Source organism: Vitis riparia, chromosome 19 (genome assembly GCF_004353265.1).
Source record: "Vitis riparia cultivar Riparia Gloire de Montpellier isolate 1030 chromosome 19, EGFV_Vit.rip_1.0, whole genome shotgun sequence".
NCBI lineage: Eukaryota > Viridiplantae > Streptophyta > Magnoliopsida > Vitales > Vitaceae > Vitis > Vitis riparia.
In genome coordinates, this window is record NC_048449.1 from 21,069,516 (window position 1) to 21,092,791 (window position 23,276).

Below are 23,276 nucleotides of genomic sequence, written 5' to 3' on the forward strand. Positions count from 1 at the left end.
AATTGAGGGACTTTCAGCTACCATCCCCATGTGCTCTTTACCATTCTCAAGCTCTCTTAGTAATTTTGGTTGCATTATTCATGTGTAACTAGTTTTTCAAGATTTGAATATAGATCCATATAGTTTTGTATGTTCTGACCTTATTCTCTTTGTTCTTTAATGTGTGTGTTACAAATAGTTCTTCAAGGTTAGGGAGAGTGATCCATGAGGTCCCTGCACGAACAATTAATGCACCTCACGGGATGAATTGATATCATCTTTACCTTGTAATCGGAGTCTACCATCAAAAGGAAAACCCATTTTGCTCCTTGGAATGGAAACTTAGAAGTTGCATTTAAGGTATTTTTCTGTGTCTAGGGTCTAACCGTTTTTTAACTTTGATTGAACTTTAGGTTAGTTTGTTTTTCAGAATTTGAAGAAAAATATAAGAAAAAAAAAAAAATATACTATTATGTTTGGTTCCTGAAAAATGTGAGCGAAAGAAAATAAAAAGAAAAAGTGGAAGGAAAGAAAAAGTGGAAAAAAATAAAAATTAAATTCAAAGTCATGAATAAATAATTTTTTATATGTTTTCTCAAATACATTTCACTTATTTTCCTCCATTATATAAAGATTTAATAATTTTAAAATATATAATAAGAAGAAAAAGTAAAAAGAAAGGGAAAAAAATATTTAATATCAATAAATTATGTTTATACCCTACTTCAAACTCATTTTTTTAAAACTTTTTTTATATAAAGATTAAATAAATTAAAATATCATAAATTTTTAATTAATTTTAATTATATTTGAATTTTTATTTTATTTTATATTTTTCATAACAAAACTAAAGAGTAGAATTAATATAGCCTTAAATCTCACATTGGCATCAAGAGGAAAATAAGGTTGTTATAATGGAAGAAAGGTTAAGGTTGCAAAGACAGAGCTACTTAGACAAAATTACATAAAATACTCTCTAACTAGATTTGGAGGCTTTAAGTTGGGCATTGGCCGTGAACGGAAGAACTTCATTAGACCCTCTATGGTTGGAATTTTAAATTTATTCGGTGTTTGCATAGCTATACATAATTATTTTTTTTTTCAACCAAAGAAAATCAGCACCACTTTTGGAACTACTTCACCTCATGTCTCTCAATGTCCCCTACCACTTTGGAACATCATATCTGAGAAAACGATACTCATCCTACTGGATTCTTTGCTTGGAAAGACTCCTTGTACTTGAGGAATCAACACAGTCAGCATTCAGGGCTCATGTATTCTTTTCATTTTAGGCTTTTTAGAGTAACAAACCCATGGTGTGCCAGTAAATGGAAAAATAGTAGGTAATTACACCATACAGAGACAACATAAAAATGAACAAAATAAATTAAATAAAAAAAAATCAGATTCAAATATAAAGCACTCGGTATATTGGGCTCAATATTAGAAATTAGAAAAGAACGTAAGGAAAAATGAACTCAATAAAAGATTACATACAAACAAGTACAAAAAGGATACAAAAAATAACCATCATTGAAGTACCACTCCAAAAGATACATTAATCCACAATAAGTATGGAACAAAAACTCGTAAACTAGAATTGTAATTGTAAAGACTTGAAGTCATCTATTAATGTTTAGAAAACAAATACACTTGAGGAAGATTTAGAAGTCATGAGTGCCATTACCTCATGTTTGGGTTTGAACTAAACCTTCAACAATCACCCATGATAGCAATGATGGAGAATTTTGAATCCACAATTCCTTTATCAATCAACCATCCTCTTAATCTATACATTCCCTTTTTACTTTCCATGTTTCAGTAATGCATTTTAAGGCTTTGAAATATAAGATTGTCTGTTGATTCCCAAATGTAAGAGGTTAACACTTTCATCTTCACTCTTCATTATGAGAAATTGCTCTCATATAGGCAAAACCTATTTCAGCAAGGAAAGATCAATGATATCTGTTAGGCCCAATAAAAAGGACAGAACAATCTCTAAGAAACATAAAATAAATTGATAGAATAGTACTCTTCAGCCATCTTCAACATAAAACCAACATCTTTCCCTTCTCTCAACTTTGGGATATAGATGAACTTCATTTTTATAAACAACCTGTCATAATAAATATATCTTATTAGATTATGAATCATGTCTTTTTTAAAATTCTTATATTAAAAGAATGGTATAAAAAGAATCATAAGAACATCTATCATGAAGCTAATAGTAAGCATCAATCAAAAGCATAGAAAGGTTACCATCCATGTACTTGTGAAAACGATCAACCATATCCACTTTCATATAAAGCATTGAAGTTGTTTATTTCTCCTATAAAAAAAGAAAAGAATTTATTATCATTTGAAATTCACCACAAAAAAAAAAAAGAAAAAAGCCAGGCTTCACTAGTATTTCTAAAAAAATTAAACCTTCAAACTAATGATTTATAGCTTCAACTAATATCATCAAAGCATGCCAAGGAAAGGATAACTATGCTTTTAAATGTTTAGTTAAATCCAGAATCAAAATTCTAATTCGAACATTTATAGGAAAACTGTATAATTAATTATATTAAAAGTCTTAAGTAGCCTATTTTTTAGGCTTTAGGGATAAAAAGTATAGAACAATCTCTAGAAAAGATAAAATAAATTGATATATAGAACCATACTCTTCAACAATCTTCAACATAAAAATCAACATCTTTCCCTTCTCTCATTAATATTGGGATATAAATGAACTTCATTATATAAGCAACCTGTCGAATAAATATATCTTATTAGACTATGAGCCATGTCATTTTAAAATTCTTATATTAAAAGAATAGTACGAAAAGAATTATAAGAACAATGTATATCATGAAGTCAAATCAAAAGTATAGAAAGGTTATCATCCATATATTGTGAAAATTATCAACCATATCCACTTTCATATCAAACACTGAAGTGATTTATATCTCCTATAACAAAAGAAAAGAATTTATCATTTGAAATTCACCACAAAAAAAAAAAAAAACCTAGGTGTCTCTAGTAATTATGAATAGTTGAAACCTTTAAACTAATGATTTATAGCTTTAACTAATATCATCAAAACATGTCAAGAAATGATAACTATGCTTATAAATTTTAAGTTAAACCTAGAATCAAAATTCTAATTCGAACATTTATAGGAAAACTATCTAATTAATTAAATTAAAAGTCTTGATTAGTCTATCTTTTAGGCCTTTAGGGATAAAAAGCATAGAATGATCTCTAGAAAAGATAAAATAAATTGATAGAACCATACTCTTCAACATAAAAATCAGCATCTTCCCCTTCTCTTATTAATATTGGGATATAAATGAACTTCATTATATAAGCAACCTGTCGAATAAATATATTTTATTAGACTATAAGTCTTGTCTTTTTTAAAATTCTTATATTAGAAGAATGATATAAATAGAACCATAAGAACAATGTCTATCATAAAGCCAATAGTAAGCATCAATCAAAAGTATAGAAAGGTTACAATCCATATATTGTGAAAACAATCAACCCTACCTACTTTAATATAAAAAATTGAAATGGTCCATTTTTCCTATAGAAAAACAAAAGAAAAAAAAAAAGCTTTACAAAACTTCACAATATATGGATTGGACCTTCCATAGGTTTCATTAAGGATTTATTAAGATAAGGTTACTTTAATTAATTGATAAGGCAAATTATTTTCTCATGTTTGGTTGTCCTATAAAATATTTCAAATAAATTTAAATATAATTAAAGTTAATTAGAAACTTATGCATTTTAAAATTATTTAATCTTTATATTGATGAGTTAAAATAAATAAAATGGGTTTGAAGTAGTAAATAAAAATAATTAATTTATCATCTTTAACTCTATTTTTTTACTTTCTTTCACTTTTTCTTTCATTTTATTTTTCCTCTTTATTTTATTTCCTTTGCATTTTCCCTCAAATTTTTCGAGAACCAAACATAGTGTAAGAGAAACCAAAAAATAAAAAAGTTGAAATGTAGTGAAAAACACAAATAAATACAAAAATATGATGCATTTTACATGAAGGATGTAATTTTCTCTGCAAAACTTTTCTAGCTAAGTGACACTAGGCATCATATTCTTGTTTTCCTTGATTGTTTCTTCCATATTGCTTTAGTGTCTTTTCATTTTTGGACCAAAGCACTTTTTATACTTTTATATCAATCCATTGTTAACCTCATTGCTTGATTTCACTTCTAATATTCTCTCGTATAAATCAAGTGACTTCTCATAAAAGTTAATAAAGTAACCTTATCTTAATAAATCCTTAATAAAAAAAAGGTGCAGGTAGCACGTGGTATTATGAGGATTCGACAAAATTACAATCATTTTAAAATAGTTTAAAAAATATTTTCAAATCCATGAGTTATCCCAAGCTTTTCTCATCATTTTCTAAAAGAAAAGAAAATGATTTTCTAATGTTTAGTTTTCACATCGAAGAGATCGAATATAATTAAAATTAATTTAAAATTTTTGTATTTTTAATTATTTATTTTTTATGTAGAAAAATTAAAATAAATGAAATAAATTTAAAGAGCATATTAAATAATTATTTGAATTTAAAATTATTTTTAATTTTTATTCACTTTTTTGAAACACAATCTTAGTATTGTCCTTTTTTTTTTTTTTTAATGTTGTTTTCCTTCGTCTTTCTTCATGGTATTTAAAAATAATAAATTTGTTCCCTTTCCTTGGTATTTTTCCATATTTCGGATTCGTACGTTTGAATAATCAGCCTAATGTCCATCCAAAAGAAACTGAATGTTACAAAAAAAAAAAAAAATGAATGAAGTACAGGAGCATAAATGTTACATTAATTTTATATTGACTACCTTCTGCACCTTCAATTGCAGCTTGTTGACTTGTCCACCGAATCCATGATATCAGCCAGCACCCATGTGACTTGGCCCATCCCATCCACACCTATTGAGATATCTCTTACTTTGTTCTCTATTCTCTCACAATTCCCTCAGCTTCTCATCTTGTACGTGCTGTATTTTCTTGGCTTTCTGCAACTTTGAGTTGTTCCGAAATGGCTGACCAAATTCCATTCGGTGTTGTGGAGCACATTTTGACCAACTTGGGGTCCTCGACGTTTCAAGAAATTGAATCCATGTATGGTGTTCCAAAGGAGCTAACCAAGCTCAAGGACAACCTGGACGTCATCAAATATGTACTTCTGGATGCTGAGGAACAGCAGCAGCAGAAAACTCGTGGAATAGAAGCTTGGGTCCAGAGGCTCAAAGGCGCCGTGTATGACGCAGATGACTTGCTGGATGACTATGCAACTCATTATCTACAGCGCGGAGGATTCGCAAGGCAGGTCAGTGACTTCTTTTCATCTGAAAATCAAGTTGCTTTTCGTTTTAAGATGAGTCATAGACTCGAGGATATCAAAGAAAGGCTAGATGATGTTGCAAACGACATCCTCATGTTAAATCTCATTCCACGGGACATAGTACTACACACACGGGAAGAGAGGAGTGGGAGAGAAACCCACTCATTCTTGTTGCCGTCTGAAATTGTAGGAAGAGAAGAAAACAAAGAGGAGATAATAAGGAAGCTGTCATCTAACAATGAAGAAATTCTTTCCGTTGTTGCCATTGTTGGCTTTGGGGGATTGGGTAAGACCACCCTCACTCAATTGGTATACAATGACGAAAGAGTAAAACATTTTGAGCATAAGACATGGGTTTGCATTTCTGATGATTCTGGTGATGGTCTTGACGTCAAACTGTGGGTCAAAAAGATTTTAAAATCTATGGGAGTTCAGGATGTGGAGAGTCTGACCTTGGATGGTTTGAAAGACGAGCTTTACGAAAAAATAAGTCAAAAGAAGTACTTGTTAGTACTTGATGATGTTTGGAATGAAAATCGTAGAAAATGGTATGAGTGAAAAAATTGTTGATGGTTGGTGCTAGAGGTAGTAAAATTATAGTAACCACCCGAAAACTTAATGTTGCATCCATTATGGAAGATAAGTCTCCCGTTAGTTTGAAAGGTCTAGGAGAAAAGGAGTCTTGGGCTTTATTTTCAAAATTTGCATTTAGAGAACAGGAGATTTTGGAGCCAGAAATTGTAGGGATTGGAGAAGAAATTGCAAAAATGTGCAAGGGAGTTCCTCTCGTTATTAAGTCTTTAGCAATGATATTGCAGTCTAAAAGAGAACCGGGGCAGTGGTTGTCTATTAGAAACAATAAAAACTTGCTGTCACTTGGAGATGAAAATGAGAATGTTCTAGGGGTGCTGAAATTAAGTTATGATGATTTGCCAATTCATTTTAGACAATGTTTTACATATTGTGGTTTATTTCCAAAAGACTATGAGATTGAGAAAAAGTTGGTGGTACAACTATGGATAGCACAAGGTTATATTCAATCTTCAAATGATAATAATGAGCAATTAGAAGATGTTGGAGGTCAATATTTTGATGAATTATTTTCAAGGTCATTTTTTGAGGTTGAGAGACATGCATATAATAATAAAATATATTATAGAATGCATAAACTTATACATGATCTTGCACAATCAATAGCATCTAATGTGCTTACGTTAACAGATGACAGGTTTGAAATTCAAAAAGCACTTCATGTCTCCTTGTTTCCACGGGTAAATCCTTTGATAAATGCTTCACAGAAAATTTCCTTGAGGACTTTTTTCATGGTTAATGAGGATGGTTTTGAAGATGATTCAAAAGATGACTCAATTATAAACACAGTTATTTCGAGCTCTAAGTGTTTACGTGTGTTGAGTCTAAATAAGTTTAATATAAAGAAGGTGCCAAAGTTTGTAGGCAAATTGAGTCATTTAAGATATCTTGATCTTTCCAACAATGATTTTAAGGTACTTCCGAGTTCTATTGCAAGGTTAAAGCATTTGCAAACCCTGAAAGTCATTGATTGCGTGAATCTAAAAGAACTTCCAAAAGATACAAGAGAGTTGGTTCATCTCAGACACTTGGAGAATGATGGGTGTGCAAAGTTGACTCATATGCCATGTGGAATAGGAGGGCTGACTTCATCAAAGCCTACCAATATTTGTCGTTGGGAATAGGAGAGGGTACTCATGGGATCGTAAAATCGGCGGGTTGAATGAACTGGAAAAGCTTGACTACCTCAGAGGAGAGCTACGAATTAAAAACCTTGAAAATGTGTGGAATGCTAAGGAATCCACGGACGCAAATTTGGCGGAAAAGAAATACATTAGTTCCTTGAGATTAGAATGGAGGGACCCTGAAGCTAACGATGAGAGGTGTAGGGCTGCTGAATCGGTAATGGAAGAGCTCCGGCCACACGATCATCTAGAGAAGCTTTGGATAGATGGCTATAAAGGTGAGAAGTTTCCCATTTGGATGCTGAATGATGGGTTGCTTTCAAACCTCGTTCACATTGTTTTATTTAGTTGTGAACGATGCCAAATTCTGCCACCCTTTGCTCAACTCCCTGCTCTCAAGTTTATGTGGCTTAGTGGTCTAGAAGAGGTGGAATACGTGACAGACTGTTCATCGGCAACACCATTCTTCCCGTCTCTTCAAATGCTCCAACTCAATAATTTGCCTAAATTGAAGGGGTTGCGGAAGAAAGGCTCATCATCAGAGCAAGATCCTTCATTTCCTCTTCTCAAAACAAATGGAGAATCAATTCCCATGATTGACGCAACCTTATAATTTCGAGTTGTCACTTCAATTTTACTCTCCTTTCCAACAACCATCAACAAAATTCTCAATTGATCCCATTTGTCAAAGCTTTCATTCCAAACATCGTCTAGTACTAGCAAGCATCTCTTTTGACTTGATTTTTCATGGAGGAGATTTTTTAGACCATTCAACTCCAATCTACATCTTCCTTGCATACTTCTTTTAAGATTTCTTAACCAATGGCTTTACATCCAAATTATTAGAAACACAAACCCATATTCTAGGTTCAAAATATTGTACTACTCTCTCATTGTTATAAACCAACTGAGCAAGGGTGGTCTTACCCAACCCTCCAATGCCAACAATGGCAACCATGGAAAAATTTTCTTGATTATCAGACGACAACAACAACTTTACAATCTCCTCTTTGTCTTCATCTCTTCCTACTATTTCAAATGTTAATACATGTGAGTGAGTGTCTCTCCTACTACTCTCCATTCCCCTCTGAGTTATGTCCCGTTGAATAAGATTCAGCAGAGGGATTTCTTTTGCAATATCATCTACCCGTTCTGTGATATCCTTGACTTTATTGCTCATCTTAGAACGAAATACAACTTGATTTGAAGATGAGAAGAAGTCACTGACCTTCCTTGCTACTCCTCCTCGTTGCAGCTGATGGGTTGCAAAGTCATCCAACATGTCATCAGCATCATACACAAAGTCTTTGAGCCTCCTCACCCAAGCTTTTACCGCATGGCTTTCCTCCTGCTTCTCCTCAGCATCAAGAAGTACAGCTTTGATGGTGTCCAGTTTCTCCTCCAGCTTTCTGAGCTCCTTTGGAACACCATAAATGGATCTAATTTCTTGAATGGCCGAGGAACCTAACTTGGCTAAGATGTTAGCTATAATATTGAACGGGATTTGTTCAGCCATTTTTTTGAAGAGATGAAACTGCAGAAGACCAAGAAATTAATGGTTTAGAAAATGAGAAGTGGAGAGGATTGTAAGAGAGAATACTTGACAAGTGATACATAGCTAGTGAGAGGACAATAGAAGTCCCATGCCGTGGACCCAATATGTTATACTATAATATGCATAACATAAGATCAATGGTGTTACATATTAAAAAGAAACCAAAATGTAGATGGCCAAGAAAGTAAAAAAATGAAAATGTGAAATGAGAGCAATATAAGGGAGAGAATAAACAAGTGAAAAACAACTGGAATTCACATGGAATCAATTAAAATAATGTGTTTTAAATGAACAAATTATTGTTATGAAATCATTAGGACTTTAATTTCATTCTTATTTCGATGAGTCAAACACACCTAAATCAACTTTTAATGATGATAAAAGATAGAAAATTTGAGGAGAACGAGGATAGGAGGCAAGGTAGTCATATAGGGGGTTGTGGATTAGGTGGACAAGGGGCGAACTCCCATGCATGCAAGTGGAAATTATAAAGAGCCTGTGACCAACTTTTTTCCCGTTAAGGGGAATTAATATTTTAAGAGCACCAAGTGCGTGCCATTTGCTTTATTCAAATATTAAAAATATACTAAAATATTAGAAATAAAAATATCATATCATATTTCAAAAAAACATCAATAAAATGAAAATTCATCAAAACTCATAAACATATTAAAAAAAACTATAAAAATAGGTAATAATACATATATTGAAGTATAAATGATACACTATATCTAACTATTAAACCAATATATTTGTTGTGTTGGAAATTTTAGACATAATTATTTTAGACTAGTTTCAATTTAAGAAATTTAAATATTAATTAATTCAAGTTTTTTGAGTTTTAAATTATTTTTAAAAGTTATTAAATCTAATGCATTAACTTTCATTTGATTTTTAAGCTTTTTAACCTATTGACAGAACTCAAGAAAGTTGGTGAACTTATTAAGGGAACTATAAGTCATTCAATGGTTATAGTAGTTCCAAACATGGGATAATGCATATTTTGATAAGGGTTAGTACATGCATAAACAAATAATAACAGAGTCATATGATTATTAGTTCTAACTAAAGTTTCTTGGAATTTTCTCACTAGGCATACAAATTTGGGATTGAGCAACCTTAATGCTTTGGATTTATTAACATGTTTAATAATTTTTAAAAATAGTTTGAAACTAAAAAATTAAGGGAATTAATATCATAATCCCCAAATTGGGCTAGAATGACTGTCAAATTCTCTTCTCCATATAATTATATTTTTAAAAAAATTCACTAGACAAATGACTCCAAATCAAGTGTGAGTTGATATATTGGATTTTTTAACGAGTCTAACAATTTTTAAAAATAATTTGAAATTAAAATATTAAACCAAATAATATCTAATTTCTTATAATAAAACTAATCAAGATTATTATGCTAGTTGTTTCTCTCTATATAACTATCATTTTTAATTTTTCTCTATATAAGCATAAATTTTCAAAAAGCATAATTTTTCAAATTTTTGAATAAGCAAATGATTTTTAAATCAAGTGAGATTTATGTTTGAATTCTTGAAAGAGCTTAGTAATTTTAGAAATAATTGTCAGAAAACTTTAATGGATTGGTCCATGGTATCATATCAATAATTAAGAAAAATTTAAATTTATTTATATATTTATAAATTAAATTAATTTTGTCATAATTAATTTTAAACAAAATATTATTAATTATTATAATTAAAATTATAATAATAATAAAACACAAACAATGAATTTCAATATGAAATAAATCTAATTTTAAAATTGAAGTACTTGAACAATTAGAATTAATACTTAAATTGAACCATAATCATAATTTGTAATAGTACTAATTCACTAACATACCTGGAATTGTTGCTAATGTTTGATTTGGAATAGATCTACAGCTTCGGCACAAGCCTCAAAATTATAAAATTTTAAAAGAAAGCTTTCAAGTGGATTGTGTAGAGGAAATGGAATAGGTATGGAGTATTTATAGGCAAAACATGGACAAAAAAATAACCGTTGGGAAATGATTTTGACTGTTGGTTCACATGCAGATCCAAATCTAACTGTTGGATCATGAAATAGCAATTAAGAAACGTTTCTGACCATAGGATGATATCAGGGATCATTTCCAACCGTTGGATGGGAGAGACGTTGGGAGGAGGGGGCCATCGTCTCCTTGGAGTGGCAAAACGCATTTGTTTCCTTTGGTTAATGTGGATTAGTGTGTGGATGCAATCATTATAATAATTTGCTGACTGTGGTGTTGGGAACTCGGGGAAGGCGTGCATGTCAGCATTCACATGCAAAACCGAGCTTCCATAACGTTAATTTTTAATGCTTTGAAAGTGTCACAAATAGTAGACAAATTATAATAAAGAATTTGAAGGAATGCGAGCCAATCACTAAATTTTTTTTATATATATTGTAAAGTGTGTAGGAAAATACAATAAAGAATGTGAAAAATGTCACGTTAATAATGCCAACTTATTTTGAAGCAAGTGAATTTTTCACATGCAGGAGTGATGGTTGGGAAAATCACGACGCCGAGACAGAATAGAAAAAATAAATGAAACAAAGAAAATAAAATATTTATGTGCTTTGATATCATTTTCGACATTCATGCGATGAGCAAATCAAATTTATTATTAAACTTCAAATATACACCCTTCAAACTTTTTCTTAATTTTTTTCAATCTTTTTTTCCTTAAAGCCTAATACATCGTTCCGAACTCTATCCAATCTTTACTCTCTTTTTCCTTTTATACATTGAACTCTATTCTCACTTTACTCACTTTTTCCTTTTATCTCAACATCCAATACAAAACCATATACCATCATAATCTTATGAATTAATACTAAATGAATAATTTCTTAATCCTAATCAAATTTTAAAAAGAGATTTTATTAAAACACAAATTTTATAAATATTGACTATCCTAAAAATAAAAAACAAAAAATTTCAGTCAGATACCTACACTATACTGGTCTTTGGTATATATTGAAGCCTTTGGTATAATATTGAAGTGACTGAAAACAGTACATTTAGCGGACAAGTTGGGAAAAGCCTAGCTATAACTTGAGTTTTAAGGCATACGAACAATTAGCAAATACAAAAAAAAAAAAGAAAAAAAGAAATTTAGATAATCTTAAAATATATATATATAAATTACTTGTTTGAAGATTGTAGTTTTATTTATTAATTATTTTACTATTTAAAAAAAAACATTAGGATTTCATATTTTATATTAAAAAACATTTTTTTTTTGTGCATATATGTTTGGGGTACATTAAAGCAAATAAAAAAAATATTAATATAAAAATAAGTAAAAAGAATTTTTTTTTCTTTTTTTTCTTTTTCGTTTTTATTTTAATAGAATTGTCTTAGAACAAAGGTACAAATGTACAATTAAGTAATTATTAAAGCTCAAATAAATTGATGTTAGGAGCACTAGAATAGAAAATACAAATGAAAATTTAATTTAATATATATTATTAATGCATTTGAATTATTTTTTAAAGTGGATATATGAATAAAAATTTATAGATATCCCAATTCTTTAATTTTATCCGGATTTTAATAACATTAATTAATCTCAACACTTTTAACAATGAGTAAAAGATAACTAACCTCACATGAGAAGACCAAATATAATATAGAAAAGTCACCTAAGAGTTTCCCAAAAACTCCATAAATCTAAAAAATAACAGGTTGAATGATAGTAAATAAATTCATTAAATTAAAAAGGAATTGTGCGGTGCTCTTACTCCGTTTTATATTGATCAAAACCCACATAATCCCACACGGCCTCAATGCAACACCCTCATACTCTCTAATGAATACTTCAACATTATGTTGACGTTAGTTGATTGAATATTCTATTTGTCACTAAAAGATTTATGTTGAGATCGCTATTGAAAGATTGAGAAACAGATATTAAGGTTATGAGGATGTTTCCATGTTTGTATGTACAATACAATTCAATAACATCACCTATTTATATAAAAAATGTAGGAAATATTTTTGGAAAGCAGTCGTAAATTTAAACTTAATGCCCTTAAAAACACAAAGAATAGGTGAAAGAACTTAAAACAAAAACCAATGTTTGAATGTCCATGGGGGACAATGGAGCACTTGGGGAAGTGGCATTTGGATGCCCTTAGGATGTTTGAATGCTCTTTGAGACATTTGAATGTCTTTTTCCAATTTGATTAATAGCTTCTCTATCATCATCTACCTAAAAGATCAACCAATTCTAAATCAGTTCAAATTTGACTGAAATCAACAAGACAATGTAAAAATTAAAAAAATTGTCAATACATCAATAATTATCATATATCATAGAATTTTTTTTCTATTGAATATAATATAAAAATATATGATTTTGATATATACATATTTGAAATTAATGAAATATTAATGAAGAATGAGGTAATAATGAAATGTTTAAATTATTCTCATTAATGATTATATTCATACTATTTAATTTGGAAGGAAAATTAGCCAACAGATTTGCTAAATACTTTTTGCTCTGAAACTTTTGCATATTTCTTTTTCTTTTCCTTAGAAGGACATTATAAGTGCAAAAATTGAGTTCTAAATCTGCAGAAATGTTAGTGACGTGAACAAAATTTTTGGAATGCGATTAAGTGAGATTCCAAACAACACCGTTTAGAGGGGGTTTCATAACTTCCATTTCATCAGCAAGGTTCACATTTCCCACCATTGCTCCCTTTAAAAGTTTCTAACGTTCCACTCTATACCTCCCAAGAACGTCCCTTCTCCTGCAAGAAATTCTCTGAATTTCCTTTCATACTGTGAAAGCCTCACATAAGATGGATGCAAGAGATCAACAAGGAGAAGATTCAAAATCCACTTATCGTGGAAAGAGAAAGATGGATGGAGAAGAAGATTCAAAAACCAGTGATCGTGGAAAGAGAAAAATGGATGGAGAAGACGTGCAAAAATCTCAAGAGAACCCTTCCCAGCACCCTTGTCCTTCTACGGTTATCCTCAATTCCCTACATTCTTCAATTTAAATGATTTATTGACTAGCTTTTGACTTCTTCACTGAAAGGTGTGTTGATTTGATGGAGAATGGAATCGGGGAAGAAAGAAATGAGGTGGTGTTGCCGTATAGATACCATCACTCTTGGAGATAGTTTAGTTCTAGTAAAGTAAAATTAGACTAGTTTATGATAAACGAGAAGCCATTGTTGAGTTGTGATGATTCTTTTGAAGTTGTGTGCATCAATTGATGACAATTTTAATTTGAACAATCTTTTTCTTTCTTTCTTTCTTTCTTTCTTTCCTTTTAAAGTTTCTGAGTATCCATTGGCAACCCCACTCCCCAGATTTCCCAATTAAGAGATTACGTGTACTTGCATGTGGTTTTTGTCTTAACTGATTTCTTCTTATAAAACTATATTGTTTATTTATGTTGGAAATTAACTTTTGTTGAGCTTTTAATCTCATCGTTTTATTGGGCAGGAGTGATTTTAGAATTCTTCTATGTAGTGTTTCCTTCATTTTCATCAGGATTTATTTATTTCTTTTGGTTATTTCAAGTTTCTGTCAAGTAATATCTATATTCAAGTCGTCAAAATTAGTGACATTTTAGCAAGAAATATATCAGAGATTTAATTCATGGGGATTCTAAAATCTGCTGATATGACAAAGGCTTATGCTTTGAAGCGCAAATGGGTGTTTAAGATTCTTATCTTAGCAAGCTACTGCTTAGTTACGTAATTGTCAAGGCGTAGTGGCTAGCTCTAAGTACATGTTAATTTAATTTATGTATTTATTTTTACTCTCAAGGCTTCATTTTCTCAATAGTCTTTGTTGTGCATTGGTAGAACAGAATCAACCGATGGCGAGCCAATCTCCAAATATCGGGCGCAGTCAATTTTATTTTCGTAGAATTGAGATTCCTGCAGACAAGGTGAATTAATTATTGCACTGCCAATGCTTCTAGGTTGGTTATGTCGTTGGAAGGAATCGTGCAACTATTGGTAGAATACATCAATCTTCTGGAGCTTGGATTAGGGTTTGTGATTTAACCACAAAATATTAAATTGATAATTTGCCTACAGATTTATGATTTCTGTGGCTAGCCATATTATAGATAATAATTCTCTTACTTTTTTTAGATTGAATCTGGGGAATGCGCTCCCGGTACGTATAGAAGAGTGCATTTAGGCAGAACAAGAGAGCAGATTCAGTCAGCAGTAAAAGAGATTTATGACGTGCTTCGTCAGGTGAGTCATGTGTGGGTGAATAAGAGGTGTATAACATAAAACAGACACATTTTTATGAAGCCTATAATTTATGGGAAGGTTTTTGGCAAGAGGCAGAACTGGTGCTCTTAATTTATTGGAAGTTTCTTTCAATGTCATTAAACCATATAGGCAATGCCCTTTGTCATCTGGAAGTTCTCGTTTCTGTTTAAGTGCCCTTTTTTTAATGCTCATTGCATCTTATCAGTTTGTTAATTTACTACAGTTCCCCGATAGACGGGTCAACCCAATACCACATCATCATCTTCTAGAGCCTTCATCTTATGGTTACATAAACCATCCAGGCTTGCGTCCAACATCTCAGGCTGCAGGATCTTATCCGACACATTCTTCATACTATGGCGACTCTTCAACCCAACTGTTGAGGCCTCGCGCCCTTGGTGATCCACGTAGTTGCCAAATGGATCAACGCACGATCCCAACCAATACAGGTTCTTAACTCAATTGCTCCTGCAAAAGGCGTCCGGACAGGGTGTCCGGACACACCCTCCGATGGTTTTGTTAGCCATGGAAAGAGAGATAAATCAGTTGTCTTTTTACTAGGTATTGCGAGCTTACCTTCCTCTTTGTGCGAAGGTTCATATATATAGTATCAGAAGTTCTCTCTCTCCTCCATAAATGATGGAAGGCTTTTTGGTTTACCATGATGCCACTAGGTGGTGGCAGGGACATCCTCACCCTACGGGCGGCTGTCAGAGATCGTGGGAGGCGCCGTGACTGTCAGAGATCGTGGGAAGTGACTTGGCGTCACTTCTGTCTTTTCACTTTGCAGACGTCGAAATGTGAATTGTAACAGGATGTCAGAATGACGTAGTAAGGCATGCTTACTTTGGTCGATGATCCGGACAAACATATCCGGATAGGATATGAAAAGTCGCCGGATGAGAAATGGCGGCAGTCCGGATGTAATGCTTTGTGAGTGTCGTGTGCTTCTATCCCAGGGAGTCCGGATAGGAGAAGCGCGCCACGTGTCCCCTTGGGGTAATCCGGATGGAACTGATCCGGATAAAACTTCGTGCCACGTGTCGTCAGGGGGAGGGGTCCCTACAATGCCCCCCTTTTAACTTGCCTATTTTGCCCGGGCAGAATAGGCGGGTTAAAAAATGATTGCTTTTTGACAACTGATGTGACTGCTTGCGCTTATTGGGCCACGTGGCGAGCGGGGGCGAAGATTCAGAAGAGCATTTATGATGAGCCGTCGTTTCTGGGTATTTCTAGGCAGCATGTCGTTTCAATGATAGCGTAGCTGTTCGTTTGGGATATCGAGGGACTGTCTCCCTTTAAATAGCAGACTGTTCCTTCCTTTTGCATTTTTCCTACTGCGTTTCTTGTGTTATTGCTTTTTCTATCCTCTGCGTATCTTCGTTTTGTCTTTTCGAGTGAAGCTCTAGGGTTGTTCTGCCGGCGATATTTGTGTTTACGACGGTGACTACTTTTGCGGTTGGCAAGCCTTTTCTCTGTTTTACACTTGGTACGTGCGCTATTTTTGCTGTTGCTTTGTTTGTGTTTGCTTTGGGCAAGTTGCTTGCGACTGAGTGTTGATGTTGGTTTCTTCGTCTTTTTCCGGGGGGGGGGGGGGGGGGGGGGGGGTTTGTCTGTACGTTGGGTGCGTCTGAGGATTTCTGTTGCCCCCCTGTATGTTTTGTGGTTTGTCGATCTTTCTGTGTGGTGGAGTTAAGCTTGTGGGGTCGGTCTGTTGTGTTTTGACTGTTGGCACTTCGTTCATGCAGATTTTGTTTTTAAGCCCTAGGCTAAAAAATGTCTACAACTAAGGAAGTTACTTCACCTCGTTCGCCCGGTGATGCTCATGCCGAGAAATCCGTGGATAAGCTGAGTGTTCAGGAATTTCGCGAAAGGTTCTTCATCCCAAATAGCGTGCTCGTGGAGTTTTTGGATGGAGAAGCCATATCGACTGATAAAGCGGAGGACCATGCTATCGTGTTTACCAAGGAGCAGTTTAATGCTGGGCTCCGGTTCCCCCTGCCGTCTCTGGTTAAGGAATTCCTTCACTTTACTCAGATTCCACCAGCCTACATTCACCCCAACATGGTTCAGGTGCTAATGGGATGCAGCATCCTGCGCATGCTTTTCAACTTAGAGCTTTCGCTGCTGGAGGTTCTTTTTGTCTATTCCCTTAAGAAGGGTAAAAATGACATTTTTAGCATGGTTGCTCATCTGTCTTCCTTTCAACTGGTGACTGAGCTGCCGGATTCGACGAAGGGAGGAGCGAAGGGACATGTGCTGGTCCGGGGTGCCTGGGCGGGGCTATTGGAGCATCCGGAAAGACCATTTTCCCCCAACCATTCGTTGGAGCTTCCGGGTAAGGCAGCTTGCGGGGTTATCTTGCATTCGTCTTGTTTGTTTTTCTTGCTGGGATTATCAGATGGCTTAATGTTTGTGGTTGCTGGTAATGTAGGTCCGGACAGGAGGGGTCGTGTAGTCGAGTGGGTAGAAAAAGCGTCATTCGATCGACTGAATAAGTTATTTGAGATTGCTGCCACTGAGAGGCATCATGAGACGCTGTTGACTGCGCGAAACCTGCTGGCCGTTGTCCGGGAGCCCCAAGAATATATTATCAATATTCTCCCCAGGAAGCTGCCAAAGAAGGCAGTGCCTGGGGAGCATTATGTTTTAAAAGACCTTCCTTTCTATGCGGAGGTGCGGAAGGCAGACGCCCGAAAACGCAAAGCCCGGCTCAATAAGCGGGAGAAGAAAAGACAGAAAGGGCTCTTGTGGAAGGCTCCGGGTGGCAAACGGTCTGCGTCCTCTGCACCTGCTGACGCTTCAGCGAAAAGGAAGAGGAAGTTGGTCTTGAATAAGGGGAAAACAGTAAAAATCCCAACTCCTTCGAAGGAATTTGTACCACCCCCTGTAGGTTATGAGAAGGAAGTAACAATACAAGAACCAGAGAACCCCCTCCTGCCTTCTATTTCAAGCGGCTATGGTTATCTTGCGGGTCTAAACCTCTCGGGCCCTTCAATGACAGTGGCTGCTCGTTTGGCCCTTGTGGCTGAGGAAGCGATTTGAATAAATCAGCCTGGCTCTCCCCATCCGGATGTGGCTGCAATTTTGCCCCCCTCGGCACTCCCAACGGAAGAAGCGGGGGCAGAAAATCAGGCTTCACCTCCTTGCGAGCCAAGCCCTCGTGCCCTTATGCCGGTGGAGGGACCAGCCACAAAGAGGTCGCGTCCGGCGCGAGACTTGAAGTCCGGCCTCATTGGGCGACTTCAGGATCGGTTCTTGGAAACCATCGAAGTTAGCTGCTCGTCCGTCCAGGAGGGTCACCCGGAGGGCTGTGAGACGGAGATGGCAGAAGAGAACCCAGCCACCCCAGCGTTGGTCCCGCATGGGGGTGCATCCAGAGAGACCCAGCCGACCGAGAAAGATGGGGCCGTGGAACCGGCGGAGGAGGAGTCACTCTCTGACGCTTCATTAGGGGGAATTCCTGTTGATGACGCAGCTTGCGTCTCTGCTAGCCCTTTCAGCTATGCGGAGATGGAAGAGAAGCTGAGACGGATTCCATCCGGCTCAGATGTTGATACGCCCTCAGCTCAATTGTTCGAAGCGGTGGAAATGGTATGGGCTACCTGTTTGGATTTTTCCCATCATACTAATGTGTTTGTCTACACAGTTTGTAACTTTTGATTTTCTTGGTTGTGTGTTTTTTTCTGCAGCTGGTGAGTGGCATTCGCGGCATGGCTCGACAGCGTGATCTTTTTTCTGACTTGCTGCGAACTGCTGACTACACAAAGGCCTTCGTCTCTCAGCGCAAAAATGATGAAGAAAAGTTGCGCTTGAGGCTGGAGCAGGCCGAAGCCAGTTTATCCGCCGCTCGAGAGGACAATGAGGCTCTCCGGGAAGAGCTTGCTGAGGCAAAGAGCCAGGAGGATTCTATGGATGCCCGGCTGCTTGAGGCGGAGGATGAGATGACTCATCTGAGGGGGGAAGTGAGGCACCTTCGGACGGAGGTATCCATTGAGAAGAAACAGAGAGAAGCTTTGCAATTGCACTTGTCAGCGCAAAAAGAAGAGCTGGAGGCTGAGTTTGCTGCAAAAAGGGGGGAACTTGAAGCGGACTACCAAAAGCAAGTAGATGAAATGTACTTCTTCGGCTATCGCTGCTGTATGAAGAAACATGGAATCAAGCGAGACGTCCCTTCAATTCCCCCGGGTGAAGAAGAGAAGCTACGTGGCAAGTCTGCTCAATGACGACTTTTCTTTTTGTGATAATTATTTCTTACTGCTGCTATCTCTCTGTATTTTTGTAGTCCAGAGGCCTCTTTGTATAAAACTTTCACAAGTATCAATAAAACATATTTGCCCACTTTATACTTGTCCCTTTCTTTCATTGATAGTATTGCTTTAAATTGGACACATTCCATGGTTTAAGCAATGGAGTTCCGTCTAGTGTTTGCAGGTGATATGCTCCACTTTCACTTGCCTTAGACACTATATAGGGGTCTTTCCAGTTGGCTTGAAATTTTCCAGCTCCTACTTCAACAGTATTTTCGAAAATTTTCCTAAGAACCAGCGTACCGTTTTTGAAGCTTCTGGGCCTTACTTTGCGATTGTAATGAGCTGATGCCCTTTGTTGATAGTCTGCCATCCGGATGGATGCAGCTTCTCTGATTTCATCTGCCCAGTCCAAGTTTCTTCCTAACTCTTCATTTGCATCATCCTGCCTTCCTGCCTCGGTCCGGATAGTGGGTAAACCGATTTCAGTAGGAATGACTGCGTCCATCCCATATGCGAGGGCGAAGGGAGTGTTTCCTGTTGGGCGTTCGGGTGTGGTTCGATAAGCCCAAAGGACGCCAGGTAGCTCCTCCACCTATTTTCTTTTAGCTTGCTCGAGCCTTTTCTTCAAGGTAGTGACTAGAGTCTTGTTTGTGGCCTCTGCTTGCCCATTACTTTGAGGATAACGCGGTGTGGAGCATGAATTCCGGATGTTCAGCTCCGAACAGAAGTTCCGGAATGCGATGCTATCAAACTGTGGACCGTTGTCGGCTATGATGGTTTGGGGGATTCCGAAGCGACAGATGATGTTTTTCCATATGAATCTGGTGACATCTTTATCTTTGATGCTAGTGTACGCTTCGGCTTCTACCCATTTACTGAAGTAATCCGTGGCGACGAGCAGGAATTTTTTCTGAGCGGGTGCGGCTGGGAGAGGTCCCACTATGTCCATGCCCCATTGCGCGAAAGACCAGGGTCCTGAAATTGGTTTCAACTCCCCCGATGGCATATGCGGAATGGGGGCATGTTTTTGACATTTGTCACATTTTTTGACATAGGCTGCCGCGTCCTTCTTCATTGTGGGCCAATAATACCCTTGTGAATGGGCTCTATGCGCCAGGGATCGGCCGCCAGAGTGATTCCCACATATTCCTTCATGTAGCTCCGTTAATACATATAGTACCTCTGAGTTGTTTAGGCATCTGAGGTAGGGACCTGTAAAGGATCGCTTATATAGGTGCCCCTCAATCAAGGTGAAGCGAGCGGCTTGCACCTGGATTTTGTGTGCCTGCTTGGGTTCTTCGGGTAGGTTGCCTGTTCGGAGATATTCTACAATGTCATTCGTCCATTCTTGGTTGTCTGCTTGATTTGCCTCAATGGTGTTGCAAGTGGGGACTTCCGTGACGGACGGGTTAGTTTGCAGATATATAGGCAACAATATAGCTTCTTTGATGGGGAAGGAGGCAGCTATGCCGGCCAAGGCGTCGGCGCGCCCATTTTCAGTTCGCCTAATTTTTTCGATCGTCCATTCGGTGAAGCGTTGTAAGGTATCTCTTACTTTGGCCAAATATCACGCCATGCGCTCATCCTTAGCTTCGTATTCCTTTTGGACGTGTCTTACCACAAGTTGGGAATCACTACAAATCCGGAGGTTGGAGACGGATAGGGCCAGGGCGAGGTCCAATCCGGATAAGATAGCCTCATATTCTGCTTCATTATTAAAGGCGGGGAATCCCAGCCGGATGGCCTGCTCCAGATATTCTCCGATTGGGGATTGCAACAGGAGCCCAACCCCGGATCCGGACGACCGGGAGGCTCCATCAACCCGTAAAGTCCACCATTGTTTTTCACTTGGTTCCTTGTGTTGGATGGGCCTTCGGGAGTATTCCAGCACGAAGTCAGCCATCACTTGGCCTTTCATGGATAGTCTGGGTTGGAATTCGATTCCAAATTCGCTCAATTCTATGGCCCATTGAAGCATTCTTCCGGTCAAATCTGGCTTGTGTAGAATGTTGTGAAGGGGTTGGTCAGTTAGTACGACCACCGAGTGGGCTTGGAAGTAGGGGCGGAGTCTCTGGGCGGCACTTCGAAGAGCTAAGGCTGTTAGCTCCATCTTCGAATATCTGGTTTCTACATCCGCTAGCGCTCTGCTGACGTAATAGACAGGCTTCTGCTCCTTGGGTGATGGACAGCGGAATAGAACAGCGCTAATTGCCCACTTCGATACAGCCAGATACATGTATAATCTTTCTTCAGGGAAGGGGCTGCTCAGGATGGGTGGTTGCGTGAGGTAGTATTTAATTTTTTCAAAAGCGTTTTGACAACTGTCTGTCCATCCGCTTGCTCCGGCCTTTCGTATTGCTAGGAAGAAAGGACACAGTTCATCAGTGAAGCGGGCTATAAAACGCCCCAGGGTAACAAGCTTGCCTGTGAGACGCTGCAATTCCTTCTTATTCCTGAGGGGTGATGTTTCCATGACTGCCTTGACTTGATCTGGGCTAACCTCTATCCCCCTTTGACTGACCATAAAACCCAGGAACTTTCCAGCACTTACGCCAAAGGCGCATTTAGAAGGATTCAACTTCATGTCATATTTCCTTAAAAGGTGAAAAACTTCTTGCAAGTGAAGAACATGCTCCTCTCGGGTTTTGCTCTTAACCACGATATCATCAATATATACCTCTACTGTACGGCCTATTAGAGGTTTGAATATCTTTGTCATCAGTCGCTGATAAGTGGCGCCAGCATTCTTGAGGCCAAATGGCATGACTTTGTAACAATAAAGTCCGTGTGGCGTTATGAAGGCTGTTTTCTCTTGATCATCTAGGGCCATGGGGATTTGGTGGTATCCGGAGAAAGCGTCCAGAAAAGAGAGCATCCCTTGCCCAGCAGTGGAATCCACAATTTGATCTATTCGAGGCAAAGGGAAACTATCTTTTGGACATGCTTTATTGAGGTTGGTGTAGTCGACGCACACCCGCCATTTGCCCTCTTTTTTGGGTACCACTACTACATTTGCCAACCAGTCCAGATATTCCACCTCTTTGACGAATCCGGCTTCGAGCAATTTGTCAACCTCATTCCGGATGATTTTTTGTCTATCCGGGTGGAAACGCCTAACCCTCTGCCGGATGGGTTTAGCCGTAGGTAAGACGTTAAGTCTATGAGAGACGATGGAGGGGTGAATTCCCTTCATATCAGAATGCGCCCACGTGAAAACATCTTGGTTTTGCCAGAGGGCGCTTTGGATGTTCTGGGTTTCTTCAGGCGTTAAGAGGGAACTGATATGAGTAAGGTGAGCATCCTCTTTCGAAATTTGGATTGTTTGCAAGGGATCTGCTACCGGGGGATCTCTGTCTGCCGAACACAGTGATTGCTATTGGTTAAGAGCGTGAGTGGACTCAGGGAGGGGTTCATTCTCCTGACTGGTCCCTGCTTCTCTTGCTATCTGGTAACATTGGCGAGCGGCTAGCTGGCTGCCGTATAGGTTGATTTGCCCATCCTCGGTAAGAAAGCTTACCATCTGATGATACGTGGAGGAGATGGCTTTCATGCAGTGTAGCCACGTGCGCCCCAAGATAACATTGAAGGGCGGTAAATCTTGTACCACCGAAAATTGAACGTTGAGAGTGACTGGGCCAGCTTGGACTGACAGCACAATGTCTCCCAAGGAAATAGTTGACGCCCCGTTGAATCCGGACAAAATCCTTCCAGGGTTTTCGAGACCAACTAAACTGTGTCCCATGTGGCTTACGACCGATGCTTACACCAGATCGGCTGAGCTACCTGGGTCAATTAAGATGCGCCTTACGTCGAACTTGTCCATCCCTAAGGATAGGATGAGGGCATCACGGTGTGGCCACAGTATCCGTGTGAGGTCTACTGGTGGGAAAGTGATTATTCCATCTATGGGGCGAGGCCCCCCCCAGTTATCCCAGGCCGGATGGAATTGACACGCTCACGCACCATTGCTTCCCGCAACAATTTCTGTCTTTTTCGTTTGAAGTTAAACTCCTCATCCGATGGGCCTCCATTAATGTAGTTTATGACGACTTTAGGGGCGGCTGGAACTGCGGGGGCTCCAGAGTTGTGATTCCGGGAGGCGTCTCTATCTCTGGCATCTGAGCGGAGGTA

General features: G+C 37.3%; 1 protein-coding gene and 2 pseudogenes across 1 annotated transcript; 1 reads left to right on the forward strand and 2 right to left on the reverse strand.

Annotated features, from left to right (window-relative positions):
* Nucleotides 1-5,037: 5,037 nt before the first annotated feature.
* On the forward strand, nt 5,038-7,672 carry LOC117908320 (annotated as a pseudogene).
* An 11,582-nt stretch (nt 7,673-19,254) lies between these two features.
* Nucleotides 19,255-22,338, reverse strand: LOC117908847 (annotated as a pseudogene).
* A 180-nt stretch (nt 22,339-22,518) lies between these two features.
* Nucleotides 22,519-22,887, reverse strand: LOC117908321. The gene has a single exon (XM_034821922.1). It carries the CDS (start codon nt 22,885-22,887, stop codon nt 22,519-22,521), a length of 369 nt encoding a protein of 122 aa, XP_034677813.1.
* Nucleotides 22,888-23,276: the final 389 nt, after the last annotated feature.

Excerpts from the sequence above, each read along its gene's own strand:
- LOC117908321 (XM_034821922.1), bottom strand. The coding sequence starts at position 22,887 with ATGGGACACAGTTTAGTTGGTCTCGAAAACCCTGGAAGGATTTTGTCC.